The 21,223-nt window shown below is 37.9% G+C and overlaps 3 protein-coding genes across 3 annotated transcripts in view; 2 read left to right on the top strand and 1 right to left on the bottom strand.

Moving 5' to 3' along the window:
* Positions 1–1,721, bottom strand: part of LOC108020906 (protein toll) — a 60,254-nt gene extending 58,533 nt beyond the window's left edge. Inside the window, exon 1 of the mRNA XM_017089325.4 lies at positions 1,494–1,721. The gene's annotated coding sequence lies outside the window, so the exon portion shown is untranslated. The remainder of the gene's footprint in view (positions 1–1,493) is intronic.
* Idgf2 (Imaginal disc growth factor 2) lies at positions 581–3,914 on the top strand. Its single transcript, XM_070994711.1, has 3 exons — positions 581–765; positions 2,579–3,136; positions 3,198–3,914. The coding sequence occupies exons 1-3, from the start codon at positions 657–659 to the stop codon at positions 3,851–3,853; spliced, it is 1,323 nt and encodes a 440-aa protein (XP_070850812.1). The 5' UTR covers positions 581–656; the 3' UTR covers positions 3,854–3,914.
* A 708-nt stretch (positions 3,915–4,622) lies between these two features.
* Idgf3 (Imaginal disc growth factor 3) lies at positions 4,623–6,799 on the top strand. Its single transcript, XM_070994708.1, has 3 exons — positions 4,623–4,874; positions 4,932–5,483; positions 5,989–6,799. Exons 1-3 carry the CDS (start codon positions 4,757–4,759, stop codon positions 6,642–6,644), a joined length of 1,326 nt encoding a protein of 441 aa, XP_070850809.1. The 5' UTR covers positions 4,623–4,756; the 3' UTR covers positions 6,645–6,799.
* Positions 6,800–21,223: the final 14,424 nt, after the last annotated feature.

Below are 21,223 nucleotides of genomic sequence, written 5' to 3' on the forward strand. Positions count from 1 at the left end.
ATTTCGTCTTCACAAATTTCTTTTAAGTTTAAGATGTTTGGTAAAAAATAACACACTTTGCTTAATTAAGAACATCATTTTTAAAATCGTAAGAGTATTATAAGTGAATACCGAAATGGGACTTCCCGAAAACTACTTATACGTCCACTAACATATACAAATATGTATTTTTGTTTTTCTGTAAAGTAAAAAATATTCCCAAAATGTTAATGTACTTCCTATTTACAAAATAAATCTGATTTAGTGCGTGCGATAAACTATATCATCCGGTAAATGGGCATTTCCTATGCTTTGAGTTCTATATTTATTTGCGAAATGAATCTGAAATACGGTTTTTGAATTATAATCAGCAGGCGCGTTTCAATGTTTTGAGATTATTGTCTTGTTTTTTGTTATTGGAGGTCTCAAAGTCTTGACCCTGCGTCTGCCTCATCGCAATCATCGTCATTAACTTGTGTGTACACAATTATGTCATTGCGAGAATAAGTAAACCGAGCTCGACTCTGGTCATGAGTATATCCCCCTCTTAAAGCTCAGCTCAAGCTTTTTGTCGTCGGTCTGAGTTTTGGTTTCGGTTTCCATTTCGACTTCAGTCTCAGTTCGATTTCATTTGATCTGGTCTGCGGTTGTGTTTATTGAGATATATCCCCGGCACCATGAAGGCCTGGATCTGGTTTACATTTGTCGCGTGTCTTTTTGCGGCAAGTACAGAAGCCGCCTCCAATTTAGTCTGCTACTATGACTCTTCGAGTTACACGAGGGAAGGTGAGTAGCAGATCGTAATACACAAAAGATTAAATTTTAAATGAATGAAAATACGAAGTGTTATGAGCGCATAGGTACTGGTTTGTTTATCAGCTAATACGCTGAAGAATGCTTCTCGCAAACAATAGATTTTGGAACAGAAGTCCAAGTTAGAACAATGAACTCTTAAAATGAAACAAAAATTTTAATGATTTTAACTTAAACAAATAAACAAACAAAGAAAAATTTTAAAACATATAAAATGTGTTTAAAAACGGTAGTAACTAAACAAAAAATAAACACTAACAACTAAAAAATTCCTATACGATCTAAACAAAGTAAAAACATATTTAAATTTGATTTTTTTCATAGTTAATGTCCGAATAGGCTTGCGATAAAGCCTACAAAACCCGACCAAAACTAGCACAACATTTGATTACCATGTGCCAAATTTACAAACGAATAAAAAACAAAAGCATGCTAATCAAGTTACATAACCGCTTGTGATTCAAAACAAAACTCGGATTTAATTTAATTCAGCTTGCAGTGCTTATCGCTTGGCGAGAGAAGCAGAGAGATATGGAGAGACAAAGCTAGTTCTATAGAGGTCAGTGGCTTATCAGACAAGTTTTTTTTTCAAAATAATGCAGACAAACGGGCTCTCCCGCAGAGATTTCTCCCCACAAATCCCCATAAATAGCAGTTTCTTTCAACGGGTTAACAAGCTAATTAGAGCGGAGTTAACTTACCAAACAGTTATAATAAGGTGTAATTATTGAATGAGAACCCGAAAAATGGCAATTAGTGGATTATTTTGAGTTAAGTCGATGTACAGAGCCGATCCCACGCATTCGAAATGAAAACCAGAGCGTTCAACACACAGCGAGTCCAGCACGACAACTGCCCCGCCAGCGGACGTAAGCTGCCTTGGCACCACCAGCGATCCACACAAGTGGCAAGCAGAGCACCAAGTGACTCAGCAGCGCGGCACAGTGTCCTCAGAATAGGGAAAGAATAAAGCAAAAATAAAAAAAATTATCAAAAAGAATACTTAATGAGAGGTTCAATAAAGAGAACTATTAATAAAGCAGGAAATAATAAAAGTAAGCAAGGCAAACTAAAAAAAAAATGCAGTCGAGCTTATCCAAACACAAATAATCAGAAAAAAAAATTTTTTTTTAGTTAACGTAAGTAAATCTTTGCTTTTAAGGTTTAGACACAAATATATTTTCCTTAAATTCCATTTACTTGTTAAGACAATGTCTGAATAATCATGTATTAAGAAGTGGGATGTTTTCAAAGTGATCTTACAATTTTTTTTATAGGTTCAAGGTTTTTTTTATTTTACAAAAGTTACATAATCTTAAAGTGATCATACAATTTTTTTAAATAGTTTCAAGACTTTATTTATTTTAAAAATATTTTAAAATAGCATCGAAATCATATTTTTTTAATGGAACCCAGCAATAATTTTTTTATAGTTTTACTACCCATAACATTTTTGCCTTTTCTCGCCCCACTGTGCCCCGCACCCGAGTCGAACCATAATAAACCGCTCGCTGGGCTCACACTGTCGGCGTTCAATTAAGCCACTGAAGTCGACGAGACAATGGATCAGTCTCCGGTAGGGGGCGTTGGGGCACTCAGGGGGTAAACCCGCCGATCTCGTCGAGAGCGAGAGTGTTGGGTGTCAGATCTCAGTGACCAGATTAAAGTCCCCCACAACAATGCTCTCTCCGAATCTCGGATTATTTGTCATTCAACTGCAGTTTGTCGTACATCTCGTGCATATTAAATAGAACAATCTTTTGAATTTAAACGTCGAATTTTCCAGGTCTGGGCAAGCTGCTCAATCCCGATCTGGAGATCGCCTTGCAATTCTGCAGCCACTTGATATACGGCTACGCGGGACTACGGAATGAAAACCTCCAGGCGTACAGTCTGAACGAGAACCTGGATGTCTACAAGCATCAGTTCTCCGAGGTGACCGCCTTTAAGAGGAAGTATCCCCATCTGAAGGTTCTGCTGAGTGTGGGCGGTGATCGCGACATCGAGGTGGATAATCGCAATAAATATATCGAGCTCCTGGAGGCCGAGAAGGTTCGTCAAGTGGGTTTCATCCGATCGGCCTTTGACTTGGTCAAGAACTACGGCTTTGATGGCTTGGATCTGTCCTATCAGTTCCCCAAGAACAAGCCCAGGAAGGTTCACGGAGACTTGGGATTGGCCTGGAAGAGTATCAAGAAGCTATTCACTGGGGATTATATAGTGGATCCCAAATCCGATCTGCACAAGGAACAGTTTACCGCACTTGTTAGGGATGTCAAGGACTCCCTGCGAAATGATGGATTCCTGCTCAGTCTCACTGTACTACCCAATGTTAACTCTACTTGTAAGTAATATTAAAAGATATTCATATTTTAAGTTTAACTTTAATATAATCTTAACTTCAGGGTACTTTGACATTCCCGCTCTGAATGGCTTGGTGGACTTTGTTAATCTGGCCACCTTTGACTTCCTGACTCCTGCTCGTAACCCCGAGGAGGCGGATTATAGTGCTCCCATCTACCATCCCGATGGATCGAAGGATCGCTTGGCGCATCTCAACACTGAATTCCAGGTTGCCTACTGGCTAAACCAGGGATTCCCAGCGAATAAGATCAACGTGGGTGTGGCTACCTATGGAAATGCCTGGAAACTAACCAAGGACTCGGGTCTCGATGGAGTTCCAGTGGTGCCTGAGACCAAGGGACCAGCTCCCGAGGGTGGCCAGAGCCAAAAGCCAGGTCTACTTAGCTATGCCGAGATCTGCGGAAAGTTGTCGAATCCCCAGAATCAATTCCTCAAGGGCAACGATTCGCCACTGAGAAGGATTTCGGATCCCACCAAGAAATATGGTGGCATCGCCTATCGCCCCGTAGATGGTGCAATAACCGATGGTATTTGGGTGAGCTACGATGATCCCGATTCAGCCTCCAATAAGGCATCCTACGTACGTGCCCATAACCTAGGAGGCGTGGCCCTGTTCGATCTGAGTTACGATGATTTTCGTGGTCAGTGCACGGGTGAAAGGTATCCCATTCTGCGGGCAATCAAATATCGTCTGTAAAAACAAACAAAAATGTTATGTGGAAATATACTTTTAATAAAAGATTTACCTATAATGGAAATTTGCCCTTGAGAAGTATTTTATTCAAATTAAGTTCTTATCTCTTTAAGAACTAACAGTTATTCATGATTTCGATAAGTCTTTTTTGGGTTACCCATTGATTTATAAAGCCTTGTTTTTATAATGTTTAATGGTTAAAGCTTTTCAGTGTGATTAATCATCTTAACCGAATCTGTTTGTAAGTTTTATTTATTTTGCACGTATTCGCTAAGTGCCTACTTTTATTGAACCTTGAAAGCACATCGTTAATAATCCGCACATAAATATAGTAAGCTCCTCCAAAATCCCTTAACCACTTTAATGCTAAATATTTACATATTTTTGTGCGTGAGTAACGAACAATAACGACCTTGCTAATTCGTCAACACGTTATAAACTGCAGACTTATCAGTGGGTGCACCCATAAATAGCCGTAGGTTTAGCCTATTTAAACTATGAGTCGGTGGGTATTATCTCGAGCAAGACCTACTATATGTTCCTGTTTTCTTTTATTTTGTGTAAATTACCGAGCCGAGAGGTGATCTCATTGAACCCGATGTCAGCTTGTCACTTGAGACAAACAATTTCGTTGAATTTCGTTGATAATAAGCCCCTCCGAATTACGTTTGCTATTGTTCGTCCGGGGTTTTTGGTTCGTTACGGAGAATCGGGCGGAGGTGGTTCCACTGAAAAGCTCCACAGTCCACATTTATTCCAATTCCCAGAGCCAAGTGTCATTTCGAATTCAGTTTGGTTTCGCATCTCGCCGGCGGCGGACTGTTACAAAATAATACCTCTGAAGTATATAGTATTTATTTACTGGACTTCGTATAGCTCTCTGGGTTTATCTCTCTCTCTGCAAAGATGACTGGCTCTCTGTGGCTCAGTTTGGCACTGAGTCTGGCTGTTTTGGCTCAATACCAAGTGAGCGCCACCTCTAATCTGGTTTGTTTCTACGACTCTCAGGGTTTCCAGCGTCAGGGTAAGTTTTTTTCAATTAAATATATAACATTTTCTAATTTGTAAGCCCCCTTTTTAGGCCTGGCTCAGTTCTCGATGACCGATATAGAGCTGGCCCTGCAATTCTGCACCCATTTAATTTACGGCTATGCGGGTGTTAATGCCGATAACTACGAAATGCAGAGCATTAATAAGAGATTGGATCTAGAGCAGCGTCATCTGGCACAGATCACCAGTTTGAAGGATCGCTATCCCCACATAAAGTTCCTGTTGAGCGTTGGTGGAGATGCCGATTCGAACGATGGGAACCAGTATATTAAGCTGTTGGAGTCGGGACAGCAGGGTCATAGGCGCTTCATCGAATCTGCTCGGGATTTAGTCAGGCGTTACAATTTTGATGGCCTGGACTTGGCCCTCCAACTGCCCAGGAATAAACCCCGCAAAGTTCACGGCGATGTTGGTTCTGCCTGGAAGAGTTTCAAGAAGTTCTTCACCGGCGATTATATCGTGGATACCGAATCGGAAACCCACAAAGGTCAGGTGACTGCCCTGATCAAGGACCTGAATGCCGCCCTGAAACAAAATAATCTGCTGCTCAGTCTCACCGTTTTGCCAAATGTTAACTCAAGCTGTAAGTATACAAACAATATCATTATTTATTCCAGCTTACCGGTGTAATTAAATGACTCAGAATGCGGTTTATTTGCGTCACTTAATAACGATGAAAGCCACTGACAAAACAAACTTTTTTAATTGATTTAGAATTGTGGATCACTTTATAAGCAACTGTTTGTTTAGGCTATAAAAATATTTTATTTTGTGGATAGTTATATTGAATATTTTATACTCTATGAACTCTAATTTTGTGGCAAGTCTAAGATAAATTATATCTAATGATATTAATGATATGATATGATACGATATGATATCAATATATTTTTGTACAAGTTATTATATATTTTATATAATAACAACAATATTATAAAATGTCCAAAATTAAAATATATGAACTAATGATATGATGATATAATGATATGTTATGATATGATTTATCAATTTATTTTTGAAAAAGTTATTATATATTATTATATAATTCTTTTGGTACCATCAATCCATTAAATGCCTCTTTCTTTTAGGGTACTACGATGCTCCCTCGATTGCGCCCAGCTTGGACTTGATCAATCTGGGAACCTTTGACTTCGTGACCCCTCAACGCAATCCCGAGGAGGCCGACTTTTCAGCTCCAACCTACGGGGCCGTTGGAGAGAATCGCTTGGGACACTACAATGTGGACTTCCAAATGGAACACTGGCTGCTCCAAAGAGTGCCTGCCAATAAGATCCATATAGGAGTCGCCACCTATGGCAGGACCTGGAAGATGACCAAGGATTCGGGAGACTCTGGAATGCCAGTAGTTCATGACACCGAAGGACCTGCTCCAGCAGGACCTCAGAGCAAGAAGGAGGGCCTCCTCAACTGGGCTGAGATTTGCCAACTGATGCCGAACCCGGGTAATTCCAATGCTAGAGGACCGACTGCCCCAGTTAAAAGGGTTATCGATCCCACAAAACGGTATGGCAGCTACGCCTTCCGTGCCGCCGATGAGAATGGTGATCACGGACTATGGATCAGCTACGATGATCCGGATTCGGCATCTGGAAAGGCAAAATACGCCAGGGACAGGAATCTGGGAGGAGTGGCGCTGTTCGATTTAACCCAAGACGATTTCCGTGGTCAGTGCACCCAGGATCGATTCCCCATGCTGCGTGCCATCAAGTATCGACTTCTCTAGGCCCAATCCAGACCATAATCCAGACATCACCAGCACGCAAATGTCACAAGGAAAATTGTGGGGCAGCTAAAACAAATGTCAACCGATCGGTGGCTTTAGGCCTCCTTCTGTGTCTGTCCCTTTTTGCAAATTAATTACAAAGTTGTAAACTAAAATGCACCGCAAATTAATTCGATGGGCTTGGTCTTCAAGGGAGGAGGGAAATGGAGGGTAAATCAATACACTGATAGGAAAAATAGGTAACAAAGTTTAGCTATCATCTACTGAGTGAATTTTAACTTGTTAAGATGTAAGGATTTTTTATTTTGGTTGAACAATACTGTTTTATTTTACTTTTGATTACAACATTATCAATTACAATATTTAATAAAAGCAAAATGAAAAATGTACTTAATATTTACATACATATGTAATACCTTAATATTTACATACATAGTACATATAAAATCTGATATCTTTTTGTAATTACACATTATGTGTTGTTTTGTCGGACTTTAGAATTATTTCAAGATATATAGTACATTTTTTATGATCTTTGTTAGGAGAAAAAGTTTTATGATTATTATTAATTATCTGATTTCTTGTTCGTTTAAAAACTTTTTTTTTATTTCAACATTAAAAAAAGTAATTTAAAAATGTGATGCCCCAAAATATTGAATTAACTCAATATTTTAATAATACATTTAAAATCTCTTATATTTATTTTGATGATACATTTTGCAAATTTATTGAACATATTGAATTGAATTGTTGTATTAACTAATTTATAATTTTTTCAAGATCCCTGTTAAAACCCTAGATTTTTTTACGTATATCGGTTGCCTTCCCTCTGCTTTAATTGCCCCTTTTGCATTGAATTGTTTGGCGCCCACGTCTGGGCGAATCGGTCGCTTTATCATCTCGGACCCATCTTGGTCAAATGGCATTTTGCGGTGGTTTTTTCTTCGCCGATTTTCCTCTCTTTTTGTGGCCCCTGCTCAGATTTACAGATTTCGCCACAGAGGCCCAAAGAGTTGGAACTACTTAAGTTGGCTTTTGTGTAATTGGCGCTACATACGCGACTCCGAAAAAGCCAAACCGAACCGCGATCCATATGCGTACTCCACCACGAGACTGGACTTCCCCCCGAGGACCGTGTGTCTCCCCTGTTTACAGAATTGCTGACATACCACCATGCAAAGGTTGCCACTACAGTGAACTGTGGCCACAAGGACCCGGATCGGGGGTGTCTGGACCGACTGCCTCGACTGGCGACGACAACGACACGATGTAAGACAACTAAATTAAGTTATTGTTTCTTGGAAAATCGCGGGGCACTCAATGACTTGGTCATACTCTTTTAAGAGTAAATCTTAAAATATCTTTAAAAAAAATTCAAACTACAAAAATGTCTTGGAAAATAAAGGATAATATATAGAATTCAAGCTTAAACAGCTATTTAACTTATTTATCAATAATTATAAATGTAATATTTTTAAAAATACTAAAAAAAGAAACCTATGGGTGGTATTTATTTGAAAAGCAAGATATTTTAATAGCAGTTCGAAGTGCAATAAATATAAATTAATAAGTCTATTAGAAATATATATCCTTATTATTAAAGTTATTAAACCTATTTTCATAAATACATATTTGTAATATTAAGTTAGCAAACTCCATCTATGAATACCCTAAAATTCCTTCTATATTTATCTAATAATCTCTGGCCAACTGGAGAATTTCCTCCTTATGAATATGCTGTTTGTCTGGATCTCCCACACTTACCCTAACCACTGTTAACCAAATTCAAACCCTTGGAGCCTGCTGGAAGTCCTAGTTGCTATCTAGGCGGCTTATCTGGGAATCGTGATCTTATTAAGCTGACTATACACTCGGAAATTATTTGCAATTGGCGCAATGCCTTATTGGAATGCAAAATATGCCATTAGTGGCAGAAGTCGAGACTCTTGGCCGGGCCAAGCAGCTTCAGCTTCCCAGACTCCAAGTTAAGGGCCTAAAGGGCATGGATTTTGGTTGGCTATAGGGGATATGGTAGCAGGGAGGGGAGCGGTGGGCATGAGCATGCCACTTGCATAGCGTACAAGTTGTAAACACGGCATTGTTTTGGCCACCGTTCCATAATATAACCCAAAACAGAACCAAACTGGAAAAGCACTCGGAAAAATCCGTGATGATATAGTTCTATCGTACTTAAAATGATGAAATTTGGAAAAGATATGGTACAAAATAGATAAACAATATGAAACAGGTGTTACCAGGACAGCAATTGAGAGCTTATTGATGCTTGTGTGACCGCATATTGTATGCTGTGCGGTGTCGGCAGAGCATCGGCAGAGAAAAAGTGTGTTCTTTGGGATAGGACCACTGCTTCTGCTGGTAGCCACTATAATTAAATAACAAAAACCTTTTAAAGCTCTTTAAGAATTTCTAGATTAAGGTGTAGTTAGTTATTAGTTATTAAGATTATAATCACTCTTAAATATAATTATTTGTTTTTTAACTGTCATTAAATAAAGCTTTCTAGATAATTTAATGAACTTTTGAACTATCTCCTACTATTTTTTTGAGTGCAAACTACTTGAATATATCGTTGATCGTGTTCCTAGACTGAGGACGAGGGACAAAGCTGCCGGGTTTTTGGCTTGTCGCCTCATCTAATTAAGGAGCATTTGGTCCATGGCGGCGTCTACAAGATCTGTTCATGATTATTGCCCCGGGCCATATCGCCGCCTGGAGCTCCCTGCGAATGACAAATATGCTGCCTTGCACCAGGGACTCCGACTCCCGAAGTCAGAGACTTCTGTTGTCTTCCAAGGAAGCCAGTCTCTGGCTCTTTAAATAAAGATATTTTCGCCCTCATTACGCGCTGTGTCCTTTTGTTTATTTGCTGTGGTTTCACTTCTTTTTCTTTTTATATATTTTTTGTATTTTTTTGGTGGCCGATGAAGTGTCGCTGATTGCGCGTTGCATTGTTTTGGCCAGGTCGAAAAAGCGATGATGGCTGGGATAAGAAAATGCATGTGGAGTGGTCAGGGATTTGGGTTTGTTAGCCAGCGCGATATGATAAGCTGGCCGGGATCGATAGAGATTTCCTTGGAAAGTTACTGTGGCTCGAGATTAGAATGACTAAGTATACCAGGCTGCGGTTGAGACCTCTCAATTTGGCTTATACCCACAATGAACTTATTTTACTGCAGGCCATTCGAGGTTCCTCGTTCTCCTTTTTCTCTCCCACATTGTTATCGTCCTCCGGTTGCCTTGAGTTTGCATTTTTATTGCTTTGTTAATTTTAAATAAGCCACGCGACTTTATGTTCGTATATGAGTCCGTATAAGGCAGTCGTCGTTAAGGGACTTCGTTAGACGACTCGAGAACTTGAGAACTCGACCTGAGCCACCGGTCCATCCGAATTGAGCTGTCTCCTCCTCCAGCAGTTCATCTCAAAGATCGTTCTCGTCCAATTGTCAGCGGGTTGTCACACAAAATGATTTACAGATGATGATCATCGGGCCTGGACCATGGCCAAGTGGCGCCACTACATCGAGTGGGTCTTGTGGGAGAAGTTGGTAACATAATTCCCAGGTTAAACCTGAAGAATGTTGAATGCCCTACATTTGTATGAAAGATTTTAACCTGAGGTTATCCCTACATTTATGGAAACTTTACCATACCTGCAATTAAAGACTTACCCTATCTTAATATCTAAGTTCCTGTTTAACTAAGGAATTATCACACCTACAAATGGGTTAAAAATAAATAAATCATTCAAACCAATAGATCCCACTTCAATTACCATATATGGTTGATATATCAACTATCTAAGTATACCCTTTAGTATTTTACAGAGTATATATGGCAAATTCTCAGTCAGCATCGTGCGGAGCCGACATTCGTTTATAGATTTTTAACGCCCAGATCGTGAATTCGTCTGACCACAATTATTTTGAATACCAAAATAAAAGGCCTTTGCATTTTGTGTCTGTATTTTAGCTTTAGCTGCATTCTGTTTTGCCTTTGTTTTTATTCATAAACAAGCGACAATAAAAATGTGCCATAACAAGTTAAGGTTATTCTTGTTTAACGAAATAAACAACTCATAAAATTATGCTACACAAAAAACGACAGCAACAAGAACAAGAAAGTTTTGTTTATATTTTGTGTAAATTTCTGTTCGCACCAATTAAATTCAATTAGCTGTCAGCAGCAGAGGCGACTCTATATGGACCGATGTGATAGATATAGATAACCCCGACGCCCCGACATTTATGTATATGTAGATGTGTGTCTGCGGCTAGATGTAGCGCCACTGGCTCATAAAAGGTTAGTTTAAACAAATAAACACGTGGATTTTAATGAAGAAACGTGTGTGGCTCTATGGATTATATGGCTTTGGATGGGATGAGGATGAAGAACTATCGGAACTGAGGTTGATATGTTAATACCATAAGTGGGCATAATTTAATATTTTTGAAAATACATGTGGGAAATATAGTGAAAATGGAATTTTTTAATATTTAAGAAAGAATTATTTGTGATCTAGAGCATAAAATAATAATATAATAATGATATAATAATAAAAATCTATAATATTTATAGTTAAAATATTTGCTTTTTCTTTTGTACTTTGGAAGAACTATGATACATAGCCTGTAAAATCATTAAGAAACTCCATGTAAATACTGAAAATCTCAATCCGACCCTATCATAAACCTAAAAAAAATGGCAACAACAACTGGAATAACAAACAAATTGCCAAAGACTTGTGGTCACCAAAGAATGTGCATAAACATTTGCCAAACTTTTGATTGCAGCACTAAAAATAAAAAGGCCCTGCGTTTTCCAGGGGAAACGTGTGAAATCATATTAGAGGCGGGACTAAAACTGGAATGGGGTCTACGAATCGAAAGGAATTAAGAGGGCGACGGGGATGACGACGCGCCTAAAGCAAACAAATAAAACGCTGCAACTAAATGGCCAACTAACAGCATCAACATCAACATCACATCGACTGGCGGCACGCTTTAGAAATTTAATTAAATCGTCAGAGGAACAATAAAAACTACACTATGGCACACACACATCGAAAGAGACAGAGATACTGGGACGAGGATTTTTATTACGCACTGTGCGCACTATATGTGCAATAACTCAAAAAATACTTGCCCCGTGTATCATTAAAATCAAAAATCACCCACGCTGGGTGGGATTTCGATTTGGACTTCATGGCAAGGAACTGGAACTGTTCTCGAATGGATCTTGCGATTTGCCATTAAAAATGTTTAGATGCACAAATAAACACTACGCGGCCAATCGTTAAATATCGCTCCATTAACCATCCGTCCCCCCAAAGGCAATTCCTCATTTCGTTTGTAAACATTTACGAAAAGGAGATTTTGCTTTGGGGAGGTTGTTAGGATCATTGGATTGTTTGAGTTACAAATGGTATGAATACGGAAAAGAGCTCTTTATTTCATTTCGATTGTGATATTATAGTTGATAATAAATCTATTCGAAATATATCGATTTCAAAAATATTTTATTATTTAAAATGTCTAAATATCAGTAGAAGAATTTCCGAAAGAATTATAAATAATATGAATTTTAGTAATAGGTGCAAAAAAAATATTTATTTTAGGTAATTATTAATAATGTTATAGTAATAATATATCTTTATATAAATTAAGGTTTAAATATATTGTAATGTCTCTATATTTTTTAAATATTTTTAGTGTAAGAGAACTTTTGAATCAGAATAAACTCATTTCCCATTACCTTAAAGTCCCATCAAATTCCTGAATCAATCAGTGCGAACGCATCCTTATCTCTCGCTTCGCATGGCAGCTATAGGAAAATAGACCCCTATTCCTTTTTCCAAAGAATTAGTATGCAACCCTTTCGGGTTGATAGCAAAAAACGGTAATGTCAAACGTGGTTTAGCGATACGTCATCGTGATTTGGCAAATTTGACAGGCGAAAACGCCGAAAGAAAAGCAACTCATAAGGGGAAAAGGGGAATTGCTGTTTGCATAAATTGCCTAACAATTGCGCAATGTGTGTGAGTTTATCCCTAATTCAATCAATCGGTTGGCCAACTGACAGCAGCTGAGAGATTACTTCAATGATTTGCCAGAAAATCAAAATCAACAGCAACTGCAACACATTGACATCATCAGTTTCTGTTCTTTTTTTTAATGGTGGGGGGTGTTATCCCCCATTTAATCTTGGGTTGCGTGTCCTGTAGAGATTCCTCATTTGGTCGCAAATCGAACTGCCAACTTGCCAAATTGAAGTGCGTGTGTGTTGTTGGTTTGTGGGGGCAAAACAGTTGGACAAATTGAATCTACAGATTCTCAGGTATTATAGAGACCCTCCCCAGCAGTACGAACAAAAAAATTGAATTATCATTTGCTGGTGCATCAGATTTAATTCGATTTGGCGCTGTACGCGTGCGCACGCAAATCTCGAGTCCCCAACTGGAGTTTCCCCTCGCCCAGGGGAACCCCACTTGGGAACCCCTCTTGGGAACCCCTCTTCGCACTCCCCAGTTGGTTAAAAGTGACCGCCTGCTGGGTAACAAACACAAGCGACTGACATAATCGTGATATATTGGCACGCAAGTTCATCTTGTCTCAGTCACTCGTTTTGCTAAACGAAATGGAAATCAATGAATTGGTATCTTAGGAACTTAAGAAGAATTACAAATATGAGAACCATTGGTTTTGAATGGGACTAGTAAAAATATTGAATGCAATATGATATATCTAATATTTAAAGATCTCACTACTATGGAAAGCATTCGATTGGAATTGGACTAGTAAAAATATTGAATTTAAAATAACGAATCTTATTTTTGAAGATCTAGGAAAAACATAATAAATTAAGTAATTGAACTTAAAATACGCATATCTATTATTTATCATGTTTAATTTTTTAATTTAAATAAAAATAATTTTATATACAAATCGACGTTAAAATCTTTAGATTGCCTATCTGAAATTAATAAAAACAGCAACGGAAGATAAATAAATCAGAAATATTTATCCTGACTTTGAAAATAATTTATATTTTTTTATAAGTATGTTTTTAGAGCTTATCCTATTTAAAATTATGAGGAATGATTTGATTATTTCCACATAATTTAATAATTGACTGCTTCAACTTGAAAGTATTTTTAAATGTTTTGCATTACCAAAAACAAGAGCTCATTATTAAGGTAAAACATTTTATTTGTAACCTAGACATTTTGACATATTTTTTATTGGCCTTCACTTGCCGGCAACACTTTCAATTTAAATTAAATGTTGGCTCAAAGAGGCGCTACCCCGCCCCCTCGAAGGCAATCCATCAGGCACACACTCTCACTCGCATATGGCAAATAAAAACGTCATCGATCAGAAGCTGGCAGGGCGCCCAATACTATGCAATATAATCGCCAGAGTTTCAGTTGAGAAAAATAAAATTGAAAAGAAAATCGCTGACAAATTAAAATGCAGAGCCAAGTGTGGAAATGGCTCAATGGATTTTCAAAAAAAAAAAAAACAACACCAATGACGAATGCCGAAAGAATTAAGATGGATCACATGACTGGATGACGGCAAGAAAAAATAAAAGGATAACTGAAGGAGGAAACCGATGAATCGAAGAGTTGAACTGGCATACAATGGATAAAAAAGAAAAACCAGAAAACCGAAAACAGAAAAACATCTTCCAGATATTTACAATAATGCCATTTGGCAGTCCCGTCGATGCGGTGAGTCAGCAGTTTAGCTACCTACTACTATATCGTCATGGTCATGTCACTCACTCAGTTTATAAATCCCAAGTCAGGAACATCAACGGCAGAAGCAGCGGCAGCCGCCAAAAAGAGTTTGAATTTCAAATTGAATTGAAACGAAGTAAATGACGTTGAAAACTTAAAAGCGAAGGGGGAACGGCGTCTGGATTTAAAATGCCTTAATGGTTAATATAGCAATGAGTCTCGGGATCTTGTAAAGTCATGGCGCCATAAGAAAACAGTTCCCTTTCCCTATCCCTTCTCCCCCCAGAAAAAAACTAAAACAGGATATGAGCGTGGCAATGAGTAGCATGTGGCAAATCATTTATAATGTTTAAATTTTTAATAAATATTCTCGCATGGTAAGATGTTTTAGCTCTATAACAACCCATCCCATTGCAGAATCCCCCTACCAAATCCTTTGTTGGGTGCTTCTTTAATCAGCACAGGAATCTGATACTTGTACAAAAGGCTTTTCTTTGTAAACACACTTCCTGAACTTTACCCAGCAACCAGAAAGGGTGTATATCTCCCCCCTCCCCCCCCCATGGTATTGTATGGATTGTGCGCATATTTACACATATGAAAAACATGTTAACCAGAAAATTAATTATAAAATTTTCAAAAACCTTAACAATGTCTACAATATGGCGTTGATTTTACTCAAACAAAAACTAACTAACTGCTACTCGACAATGGGTGTGCGAGCTTGTAAGATGTTTGGGTGTGTGGAAACTTTTATACAGGATCCTGAAAATGTTACCCAAATGAAAACTGTTTCTGGTGATTATATACAAGATTTTATACAAAAGTTCTGAGGGAAGTATATAAATAAAATATTATAAAATCATGGCTACCAATTATTTTGAATGACCCCAAAAACGACACTAACTTTAAATTTTACTCAGGACTAAAAATAGAGATAATCCAAACTTTTTAAAGAGATTTTAAAAATAATAAGAAATTTACTTCATTATACTTTACTTTCATGGGTTCCACTTAAAACCTTTTCTTATTTTAAAGTATGCTTAAGAGTTCTTAGAGATACTAAGAAATATTCTTCATCATACATCACTATCCCAAATATTTCCTTAAAAGTCCTCAGCCACCCTGTATTCCCTGGCAAGCATAGACTTTATTCCCACCTATAAGAGTTCAGCAAAACCATATATATTACACACTCCCGCACTTGCCACACATCTAGTTATAGACATTGTTTGATGGAGCAGGACACAAAAACTGCAAGGAGCAGTGGCGGAAAGGACCTCCGCCAACAAAAGGCAGAAAAAGTGCCCGTAATTCATACTTCCTTTAAGAAAATTTACAATTTCTTTTCTCTGGCAAGAAATCCCCACGACTTGCCACCATCTTCGCTACAATATTCCACCCGCAAGCCGGCGGCTAAGCAGGAAGGATATGGATATTGTGCTGCTGCGAAATTAAACAGGAATAATCCAGGGGGTATGGGATATATGGGGGGAGTATGAATCCCAAGGAAACGTGCACAAGTTGCGGTTTGTTTTCTTGAGCCGGAAGAGGCTGAGAATGAATCCAAAGGTCTGAGTTTAACGGATGCAAATCTTAGAGTTTTCCAACATGCGGGCATATAGAAACTTCATCAGAACATAATATATAGGTAAATTGTATATCATAATAAAAATAATAGCTAAAAGAAAAATGTAAAACAAATACACTGATGGGTGAGTTTAAGACCCCTTAAATAAATCTCCTTTCTCCAGCCTCTTTTAAAATGAAATCTTCCCACCAACTGTTGCCCCCTGACAGCTGTTGTCACCTGTCTGCGACCTCAGAAACTGTAAATCACAAAAATAAAAATAAAAAATAAAAGGCAATGAAAAATAAAGATGATATAAAAAAAAGACAATGTGAAATTATGATTAACATAATGTGTGGTCTGCGCCCACATAACGGTTTATATTCGGTCTTCGGTAGAGGGAACGACCCGCAGACCATACTATATTATGTGGCACATAAATAACGGATCAGATTGCATTCACATAAAATTTATATTATATTTTTTCGCCAGCAAAATTATCATAATAAGAAAAATTATGAAAAATTATGCAAAGGAAGGACAAAGAGAGAGGGTAGGTACCCGTTTGCTTGAAATAAAAGTATCGAATTAGCGAAATAATATCGGATAACCTCTGAGCAACAACTACTACTACAAAAACGAAGATTACTGAAAAGAAATATGAAAATAAAAAAAGAATTCCACTTGAATTGTCAGCCGGCATGCTGGCGCGCTCCTTCAGCCGAAAAAGATTCTCAAAGATTGTTGTAATCATTCGGTGGATAGTTCGCAAAGTATCTGTATCTGTGTCAGCTGCCAGCGAGAGTAGCAAAAAATCAAACCGCATCCACGTATGTTATGTAAGCCTTTCGCTAATCTTTTTTCCAGGAGATAGTTGCATGTTGTTGCCACATTTATAAGTAGTTATCCCTTCAATAACACACAAAGAACTCCCCTCGTTTCTTGCCTGAGTGCATTAGAATCGCCGGAGAGCCACTCAAGGATTTATGAAATAATTTTTTCTTGCCCCTACTACCCATTATGCTCCGCTTTTAAGTAACAAAGAACCATCTTTTTTTTTGTTTGGGCCCAGCGGATTTCGGTTGCGGCTTCTGCGGGTTTCCTCTGTTCTCGTTTTTTCTGTTAAAATTGCATTCGAATTGACAAAGAATTCGCAAGACGCTTGTATGGAGGTAAATTAAATGGCAACAGAAGCACCTGTCGATGTCGTGCTGTTTGAGGTGGGGCATCCCTATAAAGAGGGGATTATATTATGTGTCTTTGAGGGAAAATCACAGAACTGTATTGTTATAGGTCCCACTTTTCGACAGTGATAATTCTAGAACACTTGATTTTTGGTACTTGGGATTATGTTGATATGCTCTTCAAAATGTAAACATAAAAATAAAATATATTATTTTAATTTTATAAAATCTGGTTCTTTAAGACTCCTTCCCAAATTAAGCACAAGCTTTATCGCCTAAAAATCTTACATACCCTAGAACATTGCCGTTTTCCATGCTGACCCATAACTCAAGAAAATCTGTTTTTCAACAATGATTATTCTAAAACACTTGATTTTTGGTACTTAGGATTAAAAAAAGATATGCTCTCTAAAATGTAAACATAAAAATAATAAGATATCATGATAAATTAAAAATATGAACACATATTATGTCAAGTTCTGTCCATTTTTCTCCCAATGGAAGCACCTGCTTTAAAATCTGGCATACCTTAAAGCATTACCGTTTTCCTAGCTGACCCATAACCCATGAAAATCCACCTGCTCACCAGGAATCCCAAACGATTCCATTTCATTCAACCCTCCTCCGCCCTCATCACACCCACCTGAGAAAAGGAAGACTGAAATTAAAAGCACAAATAATGATAAGCCATAAATTGCCCGCCCAAAAGTCTCAAAACAAATACGAGTTCTCCTCGCCTCCAATGCGAAGCAATTAAAGAAGCGATGAGGAGAGCTGGATCTGGGATCTGGGCTCTGGGACCTGGGTGCCTGGTCTATAGCCTATGGCCCATAGGCTGAAGATACAATTAAAAGTACAATTTTTCATATGCATTGGTGCAATCGGTGTGATTGCAGCCTGCGTATCTGCTGGGTTAATTCGTATCTTGGCAATCGATCGAACTATTTGCTGCTTGCCGATTGCAAAAAAAAAGTTTCAATTAGAAAAAAGTCTAGTTGTAACTATTAGAGGAGGATGTGGAAGTTAACGGGGAAACAGGAGAGTTACCTTGGACTTGGGGGTGTAGCCCGTAATCTTTGTTATGAAATTAATTTCAAATACACTTTTGGCAGAAGGTTGATGGTAAATGTTATGAAGTAGGAACAAGTACATATGTGAGACGGTGAATTCTAGAGAGATGTGTTACTCACTAAAAAATCTTTTTAATTATTCGATTGTTTTTGAATTGAACGTTAAAAATTTGATAGACGTTAAATATATTTTTAATATTCTAAAATCTCTGAGGATCATATAACTAACATGATATTTTTTAAAATACTTAATACATATTTTAAAAATTCTTTTAAAGATATAGGAGATTTCAGGACTATAAAATAATATTTTTTTTAAATATTGGCACACTTTAAAAATACCAAAGAGTACCAATTAGTTCCCATGGGGCATTCAGACACACTTTGTATTACATTCCGAAGTTCTATTTGGCTAGTTCCGCTCGCGTGTTGCCAGCCCCGAGCGTTGGCAACTAATTCGATTTGTTTGGAAGGCCATTAAATGCATAAAGGATCATCTCGCTGCAGATCTCGCTTTGCGGTTTCTGCGGCCCGCTAACATATGTTGCATTAATTGTTCATGTTGCCTCGAAAGCAACTCGTGTTCAATGGGTTTTATTGCTGCTCGACACACACAAACAGCGAAACAAAACAGTCTTTTTTCCATCTTTAACCATATTTTTTTTCCTTTTTTTCGCAAGCTGGAGAGGCACGAAACAAATGAAAAGAAAAATTGCGCACAAAACATTTTTCATTACGTGATTTTCGAGCATGATGCTGGATGGAGGGCAATGGGCGGGGGTTCTGAACAGCCGAACAACGAAAAACAACCAAACAGCCGAACAACCAAACAACCAAACAACCCAACAACCGAAGTGGCGACAGCCGGCAAAGTGCCATGTATACAACGTGCAGAGGGGTTAACTTAACAGCAGCCCGCTTTATAAGGATCGCTTCGAATCGGATCGGATCGTATGGGTTGAGGTCCCTCGAAGCTTGAAGCTCGAGCTCGAGATTCGCCTGCGAATCTTCGCCTTTGCATTCCCACACGCGATCGCAATCGCAGCCAAAAGCTAAAGATACAAGCCCCGGCGAACTAAGCAGCTAAACAGCAGATACAAATGTATCTATGAGCTGCAGTCGCGACTCGCGACTCAATTACAATTTATTAAAAGCCGCGCAAACTGATTTATAACCAGGGACTCATCGGAGGAAGAGCTAGCTTTTTTTTAGACCATCACTGTGGGTAAAATAAAACCTATTGCTTATTTTTTTGGGAGTTTGTGACGTTTTTCTTAAAATGTTTTTAGCATTTTTTTTTTAATTTTATAAAGTTACAAAACTTGTTTTTTAACGATTTAAACTTGTAAATAGTTTCTGTGAGTACTTTAAATCAACCCAATCCGAACTCCAAATATATTTGACCATAATATTAAAAAAATACTTAACAAAATAGTTTTTATAAACACTTAACAAAAGAAAAAATAAAAAGTACCTGCAGATTTTTCTTGTAGGATTTTTATTCATATAGAAAGAAAATACCTACCATGATTGAGTTGCTATAAAAAAGTAGATAACTAACATTAAAAATTAAAAGTCCTATAAAGTGATATTTTGGTCTTTAATATTTTCATTTTTAATATTTTCTTTTATAATTTGTGAACAATTTTCACAACTTTTCCCATGGTACCCATGTTCACGTGTCTTCGGAGTTGACGTAGTGTCTGGCGGGTTTCGCTTGCCTTGTTTCGGTCGTCTGGTCTATGGACTATCTTCCCTATAGAGGGGGCAAATTGGCGGCTTATTTGTGTGTGGAAATTGCCTGCCATGCTGTTGGAGGCCCAAGGTAAAAGGATGCACTCGGAACTGGGAGATGCGGTTAGAGGTAAAGGTAAGGCATAGGTAAAGGTGGAAGTCGAAGTGGAGCCCCAACAATATGGCGCCTGGGCCGCTGGTGGTGACAGTTGCTTGTCAACAGCATACACGATCCACGATCCGGGAGGAGAATCATGATCTATGAGGCCTGACAAGAGCTACAATGAAAGAGCTGTTAGATGTTCCACAGATGATCTATGGCCGGTCATGTGAAAGGTTCTTACGAAAGGGATTAGTAAATTAGTTGCAGGCTGGGGTTCAGGTGGTATTGGTGAACTATTAGGAAGTCGTTTAAGATACTCATTTATAAAAATAACAAGATATATATATATACAACTACCCATTAGTAAGAAATTAAGTTTTTTATTTATTTTAAGTAAACATTATCAATATTTTTGAAGATCCCAAAAGAGGTATTGTAACTTTTCCACCGAAATCTCACTAATATCCCTTCGATTATTAAAACAAAAGGATGAATATATATAACTATCCATGTGTATATAGTTAGTTATTATTTATTTTAAATAATCATTAACGAATTTTGTTAGGATACCAAAAAATATGGTATTATGTTCCCAAAACTTTCCCATTGGAAACTCTCTAATACATACCATCTTTTAGACGTGACCTTATACATTGATTTCTCCTGCGTTCCCATGATTAACCCAGTTATAACTGGCCCCACAGGACCGCCCCTCAAATAAATCTGATTTATTGTCAACCAGTTCCCGCAAAACTGGCGAAATAACAGTTAAATATGGGCAGAGAGCCTTCAATAAAACTTAAAATTAATGCATTTAACACAAAATATGATTGCCACAATTTAAGTCTCGACTGGAAAGGGAAAAGGAGCGACGATCGACTGGGAAACCCGCAATCAGCTAAACGCTGCACGTTGCCAGTGAGAAATTAACGAGAATTAAGCGACCTGCCCACCTAATGCTCCAGATCCAGCGACACATATGTATCCCCATACCTCTTGAAGTGCCCTTTTTTTTATTTTTTTTTTTTTGATCGGGACGAACATAGCAATCAACAGCATTCCTTTTAATTTCAACTTTTTTCCTGCCAAGATGCGTCCAGCGAAATCAAAAAGTCCAAATCAAAACCAATAATAAAGTTAAATCGATAATTGAGGTCAG

The sequence above is a fragment of the Drosophila suzukii genome, chromosome 2L (genome assembly GCF_043229965.1).
Source record: "Drosophila suzukii chromosome 2L, CBGP_Dsuzu_IsoJpt1.0, whole genome shotgun sequence".
Taxonomy (NCBI): domain Eukaryota; kingdom Metazoa; phylum Arthropoda; class Insecta; order Diptera; family Drosophilidae; genus Drosophila; species Drosophila suzukii.

Excerpts from the sequence above, each read along its gene's own strand:
- Idgf2 (XM_070994711.1), top strand. The coding sequence starts at position 657 with ATGAAGGCCTGGATCTGGTTTACATTTGTCGCGTGTCTTTTTGCGGCA. Across the intron at positions 766-2,578 it reads TTCGAGTTACACGAGGGAAG|GTCTGGGCAAGCTGCTCAAT; the intron begins GTGAGTAGCAGA and ends CGAATTTTCCAG. Across the intron at positions 3,137-3,197 it reads ACCCAATGTTAACTCTACTT|GGTACTTTGACATTCCCGCT; the intron begins GTAAGTAATATT and ends TCTTAACTTCAG.
- Idgf3 (XM_070994708.1), top strand. The coding sequence starts at position 4,757 with ATGACTGGCTCTCTGTGGCTCAGTTTGGCACTGAGTCTGGCTGTTTTG. Across the intron at positions 4,875-4,931 it reads TCAGGGTTTCCAGCGTCAGG|GCCTGGCTCAGTTCTCGATG; the intron begins GTAAGTTTTTTT and ends CCCCCTTTTTAG. Across the intron at positions 5,484-5,988 it reads GCCAAATGTTAACTCAAGCT|GGTACTACGATGCTCCCTCG; the intron begins GTAAGTATACAA and ends TCTTTCTTTTAG.